The sequence below is a fragment of the Haliaeetus albicilla genome, chromosome 7 (assembly GCF_947461875.1).
Source record: "Haliaeetus albicilla chromosome 7, bHalAlb1.1, whole genome shotgun sequence".
In the NCBI taxonomy this organism is placed as follows: domain Eukaryota; kingdom Metazoa; phylum Chordata; class Aves; order Accipitriformes; family Accipitridae; genus Haliaeetus; species Haliaeetus albicilla.
The window spans coordinates 5,697,316-5,710,506 of NC_091489.1; the positions used below are offsets into that span (position 1 = coordinate 5,697,316).

At 65.8% G+C, this 13,191-nt stretch overlaps 2 protein-coding genes and 1 long non-coding RNA gene across 6 annotated transcripts in view; 2 read left to right on the forward strand and 1 right to left on the reverse strand.

Moving 5' to 3' along the window:
- GPATCH8 (G-patch domain containing 8) overlaps positions 1-885 on the reverse strand; it is a 58,168-nt gene extending 57,283 nt beyond the window's left edge. For 2 of the 4 annotated variants that reach the window (XM_069786756.1, XM_069786755.1), the window contains exon 1: positions 742-885. In XM_069786756.1, coding sequence (XP_069642857.1) covers positions 742-786 — 45 coding nt within the window. In that variant the 5' untranslated portion in view covers positions 787-885. The remainder of the gene's footprint in view (positions 1-741) is intronic. The other 2 variants (XM_069786759.1, XM_069786760.1) reach the window with 1 other exon arrangement.
- A 48-nt stretch (positions 886-933) lies between these two features.
- On the forward strand, positions 934-2,576 carry LOC138686016 (uncharacterized). The gene is made up of 2 exons (XR_011325343.1): positions 934-1,474; positions 2,103-2,576. It is a non-coding gene; the product is annotated as an uncharacterized lncRNA (long non-coding RNA).
- Positions 2,577-10,064: 7,488 nt separating this feature from the next.
- Positions 10,065-12,416, forward strand: FZD2 (frizzled class receptor 2). Its single transcript, XM_069786764.1, has one exon. It carries the CDS (start codon positions 10,589-10,591, stop codon positions 12,260-12,262), a length of 1,674 nt encoding a protein of 557 aa, XP_069642865.1. The 5' UTR covers positions 10,065-10,588; the 3' UTR covers positions 12,263-12,416.
- The last annotated feature ends 775 nt before the right edge of the window (positions 12,417-13,191 follow it).

The following is a 13,191-nucleotide window of genomic DNA, read 5'->3' on the forward strand; positions in this document are numbered from 1 at the left end:
CTTTTGTTTTTCTTTCTAACCTCGAGACTTTCTCAGGCTGAAGTCAGAAAACAAAATGTCATTGTTTAAGCTTAATGAGTCAACATTAATTTCACCATTGTTTATTTAAATCCCCTTTAAAACAGCAACAGTGGCGTTAATTACGTTGAAATACTAATGTTTTCGGGGGGGGGGGTACGAGAAAGTAAAACGCCTTTTCCACACGAGGGGGGTCGCTGGCACACACTGGGAGACGGGGATGCCTCGGCCGGGGGCAGCCCCCCGCCGGGGAGCCACGCCGGGCAGGTGAGCCCCGCGGCGAGCGGCGGCCCCAACCATCCCGCCGGGCTGCCGCTCCCGCCCAGCCTCCGGCCTAACAGACCGTATAAAACGACCGGGGAAAAAAAAAATAATAATAATAACCCAAACACTAAAACCCACGCTCCTGCGGGTGAGGGCTACCTCAGCGGGGGGGACCCCTCGCCGGCCCCGTCCGCGGGGACGCTCTCCCCCCACCCCACCGCCGTTACGAGGCCGCCGGCCGCTGCCTCCCTCCCGCGGGTCACCTTGACAGCCCGCCCCGGCCCCCCGCGTTCACGCCTTTGTGTCGTTACCCGCCGCCGGGCCCGCACACAAAGCCCCGCCGGGCGTGAGGAGGGGGGGACTGCCGGGGAGGGGAGGGGAGGCCCGCCCCGGCCTGAGGGGGCCGCGGCCGCCCGGGGTAGAGTCGGGGCCCGCCCGCTCCCGCGGCGCGGCCGTTACCTGGAAGTCCCTGTCCTCGTTGAAGCGGGAGAACCTGTCCGCCATCTTGCGCCGCCGCCTCGCTCGGCTCGGTCCGGCCCCGCGCCTCCGGCCGCCTCCCCTCAGCACCGCCCGCGCCGCGGCAGCGCGCCCGCCCCGCCCCCGCCGCGCCGGACGCCTTCGCGCATGCGCGGCAGGGCAGTTCACGTGGGCGGCGCGGGGCCGCCCTCACGGCGGCGTCACCGGGCGGGACGCAGCGCGGGCGGGAAGCTGGTGGCTCGCTGCTAAGGGCCGGGTACGGGCAGCAGCGCGAGAGCCGGCCCGCTGATAGGCGGCTGCCGGGGGAGCGGAGGGTAGCAGGTACCGGCGGCCGCACCGTTAAGCCTCGGCCGCAGCGGGTTGTTCCCCGCCCCGAGCCCCGCTGCGGTTTGGAACGGAGTGCGCGGCGCGCATGCGCCACTCCCCGCTGACGCGCGCACCCTGGCAACCAACGAGGAAGCGAGCTGCTGTAGCACGGGGCGCCCGAGCTGCTCCCCGCAACCTCGTGCCTGCGCATGCGCAGGGTTGTCAGGCGGCGAGCACTCGACCCTGGGGCACAGGGGAGGGCGCGAGCCCTGCTTCAGCTTTCCCGCCCTCCCGGCCCGAACCAATGGGGCTGTCCCAGCCTCTTGAGTGATGGCGGTAGGAACCAGTAGGAGCAGGGACTCGCTGCTGCCCCCTGGCGTGCGTCGCGTGTCACGCTGGCTGCTGAGGGGTGCGTGCGCAGTGTCTTCAGAGGAGCCGGGCGGGAGTGGGGACTGAGGGGCGCTGGGAAGGGGGGTCGGGGCAGCCAGGCACCCCTCGGGCGGTGGGGAAAGGCCCCTGGCCCAGCTAGTCTGGGGGCCTGGGGCCACCCCTGAGGCGGGTGATGGGGCTTGGGGCCAGCCCTGAGGTAGGCCATGGTGCCCAGCACAAAGCCTGAGCTCGGAGGTGCTCGGAGCCAACCCTGAGGTGAAGCACAGTGCCCAGGGCCAGCTGGAGCCATGCCTGTAGCCCTGTTCCCACCCCAGGCCTTCAGCCAGGCCAGGCTGCAGGGGCCTTTCTTTACCCCTGAGCAGGGAGGCGTGTGCCTGGCTTGCACAAGCATAGCCAAGTCCCCGTATGTGGTGGCAGAGGAGCAGCGCCCCGGGCCTGCATGCACCAGGCGATGCTTGGGGTATCCATCTTGCAGCAGCCCACAGGGCTTGCGGCAGACGAGGCCCTGCTTTTCCATCCACCACCACAGCTGTTACCAGCTGTCTCTGAGCGTGGCAGCGTGTGTCACCGTCTCTCTGCCATCCCTGACAGCAGGAAAACTGGATTCCATCTGTCTCTCCATTCATTCCTTTTCTTTCTCTCACCAGAAGCCTTGCTGCCTGAATCCTGCTTGCGTGCTGCCCTCTGCTGCCTCGTCGAGGCAGGGTGAGGAGAGAGGAGTTTGGAAACGGGCCTTTCTGGAGCGCGTTCACCAGACCGTGCCTCCGTGTGCACCACCAAACCTGTCAATGAGGTGTATGCCTGTGACAGCAAGCCCTGCACAGTGGGGCTGTGGGTTAGATGCAGGGGCGGCCAAAGCGGTGGTTGTGCTTTGTGCTAGGCAGCGTAGCTCGTAGCAGAGCTGACTGGATCTATTACTGCAGTGTGGCAGGCTGGGCTGCACTGCCAGAACTCCTGTGTGGAGCTCCCTCATGCATCTGCAGTCAACCCTGTGTGCTGAGGAGGACCTTGTGGTTGAGAGTTGGGACCTCTGCATCGCAGGGTGGCTATGAGACCTTTTGCTGGGCACAAACATGCTTGAGTTTGCTCCTCATTGCATTAAGAAAGTCCTGTTGATGCCATGCCTGTTGGTGCTTTACTCTGCTCCCCTCCAAATACCTAAGCACTGGGGATCACCTGTCTTGTCCTGCATCAGGTTTGTGGTCTCACCCACCTGGGTGAGTGGCAACTGCCAGTTTGGAGCTGCCAGGCCTCTGCCTTTCCTCCACTGGTGATGGTCTCCCTCCCTGCTGACGTCCCTGTGGTTCCTTGTGCCCCGAGGACTGCCCTGCAGCTTAGCCCCATGGAGGGTGGAGAAGCTGAGGCATGGAGGGGAGCAGCCTTTCTCCTTCCAGGAATTACCACTGTGTTTTTTGGAGGGGACTGTCTCACCCCTCGTCCTCCCAAAGCACCCAGACGGGTCCAGGCAGGCAGGGTGGACCCAGGATCCCTGCCCGGGGAGCCTGGCCACACTGCATGGAGCAGCCCCGTAGATGGCTCAGTTGAAGGGATCCACATGTCCTGCAGCCACCCCCCCCGTGGGTCCCGGGTGGGCACCCTGGGCCCTGCTCAGCGCCAGGGCTGTGCCCACGAGAGGGAGCTCCTGCTCCACCCCGGTGGGCAGTGGGACCCCCACACACACACTATGGGACCCTCACCCACCGTGGGGGATCTGAGGGGGATGTAGGCCCACAGGGAGATGGAGCTGTTTTGAGCCAGGCAGGATGAGCCCCAGGGCCCGGAGCGTGGGTGCCCGGCACCCGCCGGGGGGAGTGGCAGCTCCCCCAGCAGGACCCAGATGTCCTGGTGGCTTATGCCCCTTCTTGACACAGCCCCCCCCACCCCACTGGATGCACAAAGCTGATGTTCAGCAGTACCAATGATGGGGGACACCCAGCCCTGCCTGCCTGGGCTTTGGGGTGAGGAGGACCTGACACCCTGGGGGTGCTAAGCTGCGGAGGAGGGGTGGCCCCTCCCATCCTGGGGCTGGGTGCCCTCCTCGATGCTGCCCGAGGCCCCCTCACTCCCTGCCTCAGTTTCCCTTGGTGCTACAGGGGTGAGCAGAGCCCAGCTGTGGCAGCGGGAATCTGGGGCAGGCACTGAGCCTGCTTTGGGGGGGCAGCCCTGGGAGGGCTTGGGCTTCTCTGCCTGAGGTGCTTGAGGGGAACAGTGTCCCCAGGCCAGGGGACCCCCAACCCTGAGCGTGTACGTGTGCGGTGTGCACCTACGGGTGTGAGTGTGAGTGCGTGTGCGAGCAGAGGGAGGCTGGGAACCGGGAGTGAAGGAGGCCCCTTTCTGCGGGCCGGGAGGCGGAGGCCGGTGCTGCGGCCCCTGGGCCCCTCTTCTCATGTAAAGCAGCTTTGTGTGGGGGCTGCAGCCATGGGGGCCCAGAAGGAACGGCCCCCCCTTGGCTTCTCCCCGCACCAAGGGCAGCCCATGGCTGCTGGGGACGTGTGCCCGATGGGGACCTGTGCCTGCTGGGGGACAAACCTCCCCTGCCCTGCTGGCTGGGCACAGGGACATCTCAGTGTCCCCCTTGGGCAGAGCTCTGTGCCCCTGTGGGGCATGGGGACAGTTCAGTGTCCTTATTGGGCACAGCTTCATGCCACCATCAGGCATGGGGACAGTTCAGTGCCACCCTTGGGCACAGGGACAGCTCAGTGTCCCCATTGGGCACAACTCTGTGGCCCCTTTAGGCACAGGGGTGGCTCATGTCCCCATCAGGCATGGGGACAGCTGAATGTCCCCATCGGACACAGCTCAGTGCCCCCATCAGGCACAGGGACAGCTCAATGTCCCCATCAGCCATGGGGACAGCTCAGTGTCCCCCTTGGGCAAAGCCTGGTGCCCCCATGGGGCATGGGGGACAGCTCTGTGCCCCCTTTGGGCACAGGGGTGGCTCAGTGTACCCTGTGGTCTGGGGGCAATTGGAGTGGCTGTGAGTGGCTGCAGCCCCCCCACCCTGCAGAGGGGATTTGGGTGGTCCCGAGGACAGACGGGCACCCAGGGGACCCTGAGGGCCAGCCTGCACCCATGGCATGGGCTCACTTGCGTCCCCACACCCAGCCCTGACGAGGGCCGGGTATAAATAGCAGGCAGCTCTGTCACCTCCTGTCACATGCCCGGTGCTGGCAGGGTCTCCTGCCATCGGCCAGGGCACAGCTGTTCCCAGGATGGGGGGCCACAGGGGCACCCCATCCCCTCCCACCTGCCGTGCAGTGGGGCACCCCCACCACGGGCACCACCGGGGCCATCGACCCCCACCCCATACACCAGGGCTGGTGCTGCGGGGGATCCCAGGGGTCTGGGCCGCCTGCATGGGGTATTGCTGTCACCTCCTCGGGAACACAGACCCTGAGCCAGCACGGGGCCCTGGGACAGAGCTGAGGTGGCCGGACCCCTCCCATCCCATGAGGACCCATTGCTAGTGCCAGGGGCTTCCCTCCCCGGGGACAAGTGGGACATTTCTGACCCCAAATCAGAGCAAAAGGGGAAACTCACGGGGGCTGGCGGGGTCACAAAGCCTCCCGCCACCCCTGCCTCGCACCACCAGCTTCCATGGGCAAAATTTGTCACCGCTTGACCTACCGGTCCCCAGGCGGCTCTAAAAATACCGCGTCCTCCTGACAGCGACAGCTGAGGGACCGGGCGGCGGATGCCTTGGGGACCCGTGGGGGGTCCGGAGCCGAGAGGAGAAGCGGGCCTGCCAGCACTGGGTGCCCCAGCCCCCTGCCTGCCCGGCCCCCTCTGAGCCGGGACAGTCCCTCTCTCTTCCCATGCTCCTTTTTAGGGACGCCCCAGCATCCTGCCCCACCGGGCCTGGCCCGCTGCCCCCTTCTCCCACCGGGATGCAACGAGACGGTAGCCGGTGGCACCATGCCCGGCCGTGCCCGTTCTTGCCCAGCAGCCACCGGCACGGAGCCTGGCCACGGCATGCCGTGGCGGCTGTGCCTCTCGCTGTCCCCCCGGCCCTCCCCGAAGCCCCTAATCCATCTCTCGCAGCAGGAGATGCCTAAGCTGCCTTTTCATGCCGGCTCCTCCGCGCGCGAGCTCGCCGCGCTTTCAATACCGGGTGCTGGCAGGAGATGTGTCGGACAAGCTGGAGGGATCCCTCCCCTGCCAGGAAGGTCAAGGTGTGCTTAAGCCAGCTTCCCCCCGCACACCGCCCCGGCCAGCATAGGCCAGCGTCCTGCCAGCCTGGCTTGGAGTGGGTTTTGTCCACCGCCGGCACTGGGCCGTCGGGGTTTCACCACCCCTGAGGTGTCTGGGCAGTCAGACCCTCACTTTGGTGGGAGCTTGTCCCCTCCCCGGGCTCCTGACAGCTGCTCTCAGGGTCACCCATCAGCCCTCTGGTCCCGTGCTGGGGTTCGGCTAACGCGCTCTGCCCGGTGGCTGCCGGCACCTCATGGGCGCCCGCTGCAGCCATGCTGGCAGCAAAGGCTGCCCCTGGTGCTGGGGCACCCCACGGGTACCCCAGGGCTCAGCTCACCCCCCAGCCCACCTGGCCAGTACTGCTTACGGACCCCTCCCACCCCATGGAGCCATTGCAGACCATTAGACCAGTTTAGACCAGTACAAACCAGGCCCGAGAATAGCAGGCACTGGTTCCTGCCCTCCCTAACCCACAGGATAGCGTGTGTGCAACAAAGCTGGGCACAGGCGTGCAAACACACACGTGCCAGCAGACCTTTCACACAAGCACCCCCCAGCACTGTCACCCCCTGACCCCCCAGCCCCGCTCCCACGTCCCCACGCTCACCCCTCCTGCAGGCACCGTGTGTTCATGTGCACGCTCATGTATGTGTGTGCGTGCACACGTGTGCCCGCTCACGCACAGGGGAGCGGGGGGGCCCCGTGGTGCCCGTGCTGGGGGCCCCACATCCCTCTCTGTTCCCTTGGTGACGGACCCCCGTCCTCCGCTGGCACCTTGAGCCTGCCGCCAGCCAGGGCTTTTGTGGCTGGTTTTAATTAGAGGCTCTTAAGTGTGAAACAAAGCCGAGGGCAGGGGCCGGGGGGGCCCTTCCTCTGAGCTCCTGGGGGACCCCCCGGGGGTCCCCGTCCTGCCTGGCATCGCCTGGTGCAGCCGCTCCATCCCGGATTTCTGCATTTCTGCTTCGCCCTTCTCCATGCCCATCCTCAAGGGATGGGGATGGTGGGAACTGGTGCTGCTAGAGCTCCCCCCACACCAAATATTGCCCTCCTGAGCAGTCCTGGCCAGCAGCCTAAGAGTGAGGCAGTGTGTGGGGCCAGTGCCAGCTGCTGTGCCATCCCCAGCGTCACCCACGGGTGGGCACTGGGGCTCCTGTCCCCAGGGAGGAGGCTCGGAAAGGGACCGGAGCTGCCCGTGGCTGGTCTGGGGGTGCTGGGCACCTCCCAGGCTGCTGCCAGGAGTCCAAGGCCAGGACCTGGGGGGGTTCCAGCTGTGTCCCCCACCCCTGACCCTCCTGGGAGGACCCCACAAGCACCCTGGCACCCCGCGGCGCTGGAAGAGTCCCAGGGAGAGGGGCTCCACAGGGACCGTGCCCTGCTCCAGCAGGGACACCGGAGCCACGAGCCCTGCTGGAGGTGGTGGCACCCATGGGCCATCCCTGGCAGGTGGCGACCTGGGGACCCCGGGGTGCTGGGAACAGGGGACTGGCAGCACCAGGTGCCCACCAGCATCCCCCAGTGCTGTACTGGGATGAAGTGAGAGCGGAGCAGTGGGGGGACTGGGACTCCTGGGTCCCCCCCACCCTGAGCAGTTCCTTGGGGGCTGTAAGGGGGAGCCCTGGGGGGCGGACCTGGGCTTGGCCTCATACTCCCAGTAATGCCCAGCCTGGCCTGATGGCAGCACCAACCCTCTCCCGCTGGGTGCCAGGATGGGTCCCTGCCCTCGCACAGTCCCCTCTGCCCAGGAAACCAACCCCAAATCCCTGCAGGGAAGCTTTTGGGGAGGGGACAGGACCCTCTCCTGCCCTGCATGCCCCTCGCAGCACCTGGGGATCGAACTGGGAGCCTGGTGATGGGGACGAACGGGACCAAAGATATTCCCTGGTCACCCTGCATGTCCCTGCGAGGGGACACCCCTGAGCAGGCAAGACCCTGCCGGCTGCCTCCCTGGGGTGTCTCCTGGCACCCCCAGCCCACCCAGGGGTGCCTCCCAGGGCTGGCTGGCAGGTCTGCTCTGGGTTTCCCCCTCCCCAGGAGGGCTCAGCACCCGCTCCGGGTGGGACCACGCGTGTCTGTGGTGCCCAGAGGTCCCGGGGACCCCCTGTCCTAAGCCACCAGCACCCTGCAGCACCCAGGAGGACGGGGAGCGTGGGGACAGCCCCAGCCCCTGCCATCCCCTCTGGAAGTGACATCCCCCCCCCCCCCCCTCCCGGAAAGAAGCCAAAATCTGAAGCTTTTAGGAAGCCAAGATCCACGTGGCTGTGCAGACACCCCCGCACCCCCTCTGTCTCCGTCCCCAGCTGGCGGGGCTGGGGCAAAGGCCACCGAGGCTGGGGACACCGGGAGGGGTGTCACACAAGCCAGACCCTGCACCCACAGGGCCGAGGGGGTCCACGGCCTGAAGAGTCACCCCACGTCACGCCTGTAAACGGGGAACCGGGAACGGGCCGGGAGGCAGCCGCTCGCCAGGATCCGGCCTGAGCTCCGGCCCCCGCAGCCCGGCACCCTGCCAGGCCCTTCGCCAGCAGCCTCCCCGGCCGAGGACTCGCTGGGCGGCCGCCAAGCGCCGGCCGTGCCGAGCCGCCCTCCCCGGCACATGGTGGCCGTGGGCTCGGCGTGGGCCCCAAAGGCAGCGCCCCTGGGTGCCCCAGCCAGGGTACGTGTGGGCGTCCGACCGCTGGCACCCATCCCGCCCCGGTTCACTCCACGGGACCACCATCCCGACCTGGTCCGGGGCCACGGGGACCCCTCCCTTCCATCCCCAACCCCTTTTGCAAAAGCGGGGAGCCCCCAGCATCCCGCCAACCGCCGCGGTGACAACCGGCACGTCCAGGGCCAGGAAAACTGACGGTGAGGTGGGGGGGAGCCAGGAGCGGGTGCTCATCGTGTGTCATGTCCCGGCCCCCCCCCACACCCCCCAGCTTTGATTTCTGGAGCCCCCCCTGCCCTTCCCCCTCGGCCAGGAGCCGCGCAATGGTTTCAATTACGCTCTGAAAGGCGGTGGGGCCCTCTTTTCACGGCAGCCCGGGTTTCTCCTGCTCACAACAAAAGCTTAAGTTACAGGAAAGGGAGAGAAAGGGAGGGAGGGCGGCGGAGGGGAAGGAGGCAGCCAGCAGAAAGCCCCTCGCCCCCCCCCCGGCCCCCCCAAGAAAGGAGCAGGACGGGGCGCTGGGCTCCCCGCCAGATCCCTCCCCCCCCCCCCCGTCTGCCCTTTCCTTGGGATGCTGGTTTGGGAAAGGCAGCTGCCCCCCCCCCATCCTGCTGCCAAAATTCGGGGTGATTGCCTGCGGTTTCTTTCCCCCATGAGGGTTTCTGGTGTGTCCCAGTCCCCCCCGATGTGTCCCGGTCCTCCCCCCAGTGTGTCCCAGACCCCCCTGGCATGTTCTGGATCCCCCCAGTGTGTCCTGGTCCCCCCCACGATGTATTCTGCTCCCCCCTGCTGTGTCCCATATCCCCCCCCAGTGTGTCCCAGTCCCCCCACCCGCGCTGTGTCCCAGCCCCCCAGCTCCCTCCCGCTGCCCTGGTTTTGGGGACGGAGGTGTCCTTTGCCACAGCCACGGTTGGGGTGGGAGGTGGGGGGCCACTGGTGGGGGGCAGGACGCGGGATGTTCCCCACCACCCCCAGCTGATTTGGGGACGTTGGGGATACCCCTGGCTGTGTGGTGGCCGTGTGGGGCTCTGGCAGCACCCCAGGGTGGCCATGGGCACCCCACGGGGCAGTGGCACCACCTGGGTGACACCCAGGGGTGTCGGGGCCAAGGCATCCCTGCTCCCGGGGGGGCAGCCAGGACCCGCGTGGGTGCCAGGGGGCCACGGGGGCTAATCCTGCCCTGGTGCACCCTAAAGTGGGACCTGGGGACAGCGGGGGACCCGCTGCAGCGTGTCGGGGGGGGGGAATGTGGGTCCCAGGCTGGGGGGGATGTGGGGGGAGCAGCCCCACGGGTGGGGGGACACGGGGGGGAGCGCAGGGGACACCAGGGGGGTGGCGGGGGAAACCGCGGAGTGCAGAGGACACGGGGGAGGGAGGCAGAGGACACGGGGGGAGGCGCAGGGGACACGGGGGGGGGCAGGGGACACCGGGGGGGTGCCGGGGACACGGGGAGGGACTTTTCACCGTGGCCCCGTCCCGACCCCACGCCGCGGGGGGACTTTTCACGGCGCGGAAAAAGTTTGCGACGGGGGGGGTGGGGGGGCCGGGCTCCCCCCGGTCCCCGGCCCGGTGACCCCCGGGGGCGGGGGGGGGGGGCGGGGAGGTGGCGGGGGGGGCTGGGCCCGGGGCGGCGGGGGGCGGGGCGGCCGCGCCGTTTGAATGTGATTGGCGGGTCGGGAGGGGCGTGGCCCGTCGGGGGCGGGGCGCGGGGGGGGCCCGCTCCGCCCGGCGGGGACGCGGCGCTGCCCCGCACAAAGGCGGCGGGAGCGTCCGGTGCGGCCGCTCCGCTCCCCCGGCACCCCCCGGTACCCCCCCCGGTACCCCCTCCCCCCGGCATTCCCCTCCCCACCCCCGGCACCCCGCCAGCGCCACCGCCCGCCCGGGGTTCCGGGCACCGGGTCGGGGCAGCGGGAGCACCGGGAGCGCTAAGTCCGGGCAGCTGGGAGCAGCGCTGCGGAGCACCGGGAGCGTCTGGTCCGGGCAGCGGGAGCCGTCCCGCCCCGCACGGTAGACCGGGACACCGGGAGCCGTCCAGCCGGGCACCGGGAGCCGTCCAGGCGGGACTGGGAGCCGTCCAGGCGGGACCGAAGCCTATCCAGTCACCGGGATTCGTCCAGCCAGCACCGGGCACGGCAGATCCGGTCGCCGGGAACGATCCAGGCAGCGCCGGCCACGCCAGATCCGGTCACCGGGAACCATCCAGGCAGTACCGGGCACGGCAGATCCGGACAGGAGGACCGGCGGGCCGGCTGGGCACCAGGCACCGTAAATCTGGGCACAGCGGCTCAGGGCGCCATGGGCCCCCCCAGCGTGCTGCCCGCCCTGGCCTGGCTGCTGGTGGGGCTGAGCGTGCCGGCGCCGTGCTGGAGCCAGCTGCACGGTGAGAAGGGCATCTCCATCCCCGACCACGGCTTCTGCCAACCCATCTCCATCCCGCTCTGCACCGACATCGCCTACAACCAGACCATCATGCCCAACCTGCTGGGTCACACCAACCAGGAGGACGCGGGGTTGGAGGTCCACCAGTTCTACCCCTTGGTGAAGGTCCAGTGCTCGTTGGAGCTCAAGTTCTTCCTCTGCTCCATGTACGCGCCCGTCTGCACGGTGCTGGAGCAGGCCATCCCGCCGTGCCGCTCCATCTGCGAGCGGGCACGCCAGGGCTGCGAAGCCCTCATGAATAAATTCGGTTTCCAATGGCCGGAGCGATTACGTTGCGAGAATTTCCCCCGGCATGGCGCCGAGCAGATCTGCGTGGGGCAGAACCATTCGGAGGACGGCGGTTCGCCAGCGTTGCTCACCAGTGCCACGCCATTGGCCGGCCAGGGGACCCCGGGTGCCCCTCGTTATGCCACCCTCGACCACCCCTTCCACTGTCCGCGGGCGCTGAAGGTGCCCAGCTACCTCAACTACAAGTTCTTGGGTGAGAAGGACTGTGCGGCGCCCTGCGAGCCCACCCGGCCCGATGGCCACATGTTCTTCAACGAGGACGAGATCCGTTTCGCCCGCATCTGGATCCTCATCTGGTCCGTCCTGTGCTGCGCCTCCACCTTCTTCACCGTCACCACCTACCTGGTGGACATGCAGCGTTTCCGCTACCCCGAGCGACCCATCATCTTCCTCTCGGGGTGCTACACCATGGTGTCGGTGGCCTACATCGCCGGCTTCGTGCTGGAGGAGAGGGTGGTCTGTAACGAGCGTTTCCAGGAGGATGGCTACCGCACGGTGGTGCAGGGCACCAAGAAGGAAGGTTGCACCATCCTCTTCATGATGCTCTACTTCTTTAGCATGGCCAGCTCAATCTGGTGGGTCATCCTCTCCCTCACCTGGTTCCTGGCTGCTGGCATGAAGTGGGGCCACGAGGCCATCGAGGCCAACTCCCAGTACTTCCACTTGGCCGCCTGGGCCGTGCCGGCTGTCAAGACCATCACCATCCTGGCCATGGGACAGATCGACGGAGACCTGCTGAGCGGCGTCTGCTTTGTGGGCCTCAACAACATCGACCCTCTCCGGGGCTTCGTGTTGGCCCCACTCTTCGTCTACCTCTTCATCGGTACCTCCTTCCTTCTGGCCGGCTTCGTCTCCCTCTTCCGCATCCGCACCATCATGAAACACGGCGGAACCAAAACAGAGAAGCTGGAGCGGTTGATGGTTCGCATCGGGGTCTTCAGTGTCCTCTACACTGTCCCGGCCACCATCGTCATCGCTTGTTATTTCTATGAGCAGGCTTTCCGCGAGCACTGGGAGCGCAGCTGGATCAGCCAGAACTGCAAGAGCTTGGCCATCCCCTGCCCGCTCCACTTCACCCCCCGCATGACCCCCGATTTCACCGTCTACATGATCAAGTATCTCATGACTCTCATTGTGGGCATCACCTCCGGCTTTTGGATATGGTCGGGTAAAACCCTGCACTCGTGGAGGAAGTTCTACACGCGACTCACCAACAGCAAGCAGGGCGAGACGACAGTGTGACCCCCCCTCCCCGAGCCTGGCCGCTGCTGCCCTTTGGCTTGAATTTTTTGGGGGGGTTTTATTATATATTTTTTATTTTTAGATTTATTAACGTCTAAGGGGTGTCTCTCTTTCTCTTTGGTTTTTTTTTTTGTAATTAAACCTGTAAATAGCATTTGTAAATTTAATTATATATTTCTATTTAAAACAAAAAAGAGGGGAAAAAAGGAGAAAAGGGAGAAAAAAGGAGAAAAGGGGAGAGAAAAAAAGAGAAAAGGGAGAAAAAAGGAGAAAAGGGGAGAGAAAAAAAGGAGAAAGGGGAGGGAAAAAAGAAAAGGGAGAGGGAAAAGAGAAGAGGGAGAGGAAAAGGAGAGAGAAAAGGAGGGAAGAAAAGGGAGAAAAAGGAAAAAAGAGGGAGAAAAAGGAGGGGAGAAAAAAAGGTTGGGAAATGAGAAAAAGGAGGGGAAAAAAGGAGAAAAAAAAAAAAAGGAGAAAAAAAGGAAAAAAACCAGCCGAGATGGGGAGAGAATTCTCGCCTTCCTCTCCCCCTCTCTCTGCTATCCCGGTTGGGATCCCCCCTTCCCGTGGGGCCGCCGGGGCTGTTGGCGTTGGCCAAGGGGCTCCGGGAACGGCTCTGGGACCAGCTCTCCCCGGGCACGGGCAGCTCCGCCGAGCACTGGAAAAAGGGGGGTAAAAAAAAAAAGAAAAAAAAAAAACACAATAAAAATCCCATTTTTCTCCCTCTCCTTTTGGAACCTCCCCAAGAAAGTTGATTTTTTTATTACCTACCCCCTTTGCTCACTCCCAAAAGATGCTGTGACAGGGCTGCCCTCCTCCCAGCCACCCGGGGTTGGGGTCTCTGCCTGTACCCCTGCCTGCACTGCCCTGCCTGTACCTTCCCCCCAGCTTGGCCGCAGACTTTTCCTCCCAAATTACTTTTTAAACAGTCC

What these genes read in the sequence shown, in the direction of transcription:
- FZD2 (XM_069786764.1), top strand. Translation starts at nt 10,589, where the DNA reads ATGGGCCCCCCCAGCGTGCTGCCCGCCCTGGCCTGGCTGCTGGTGGGG.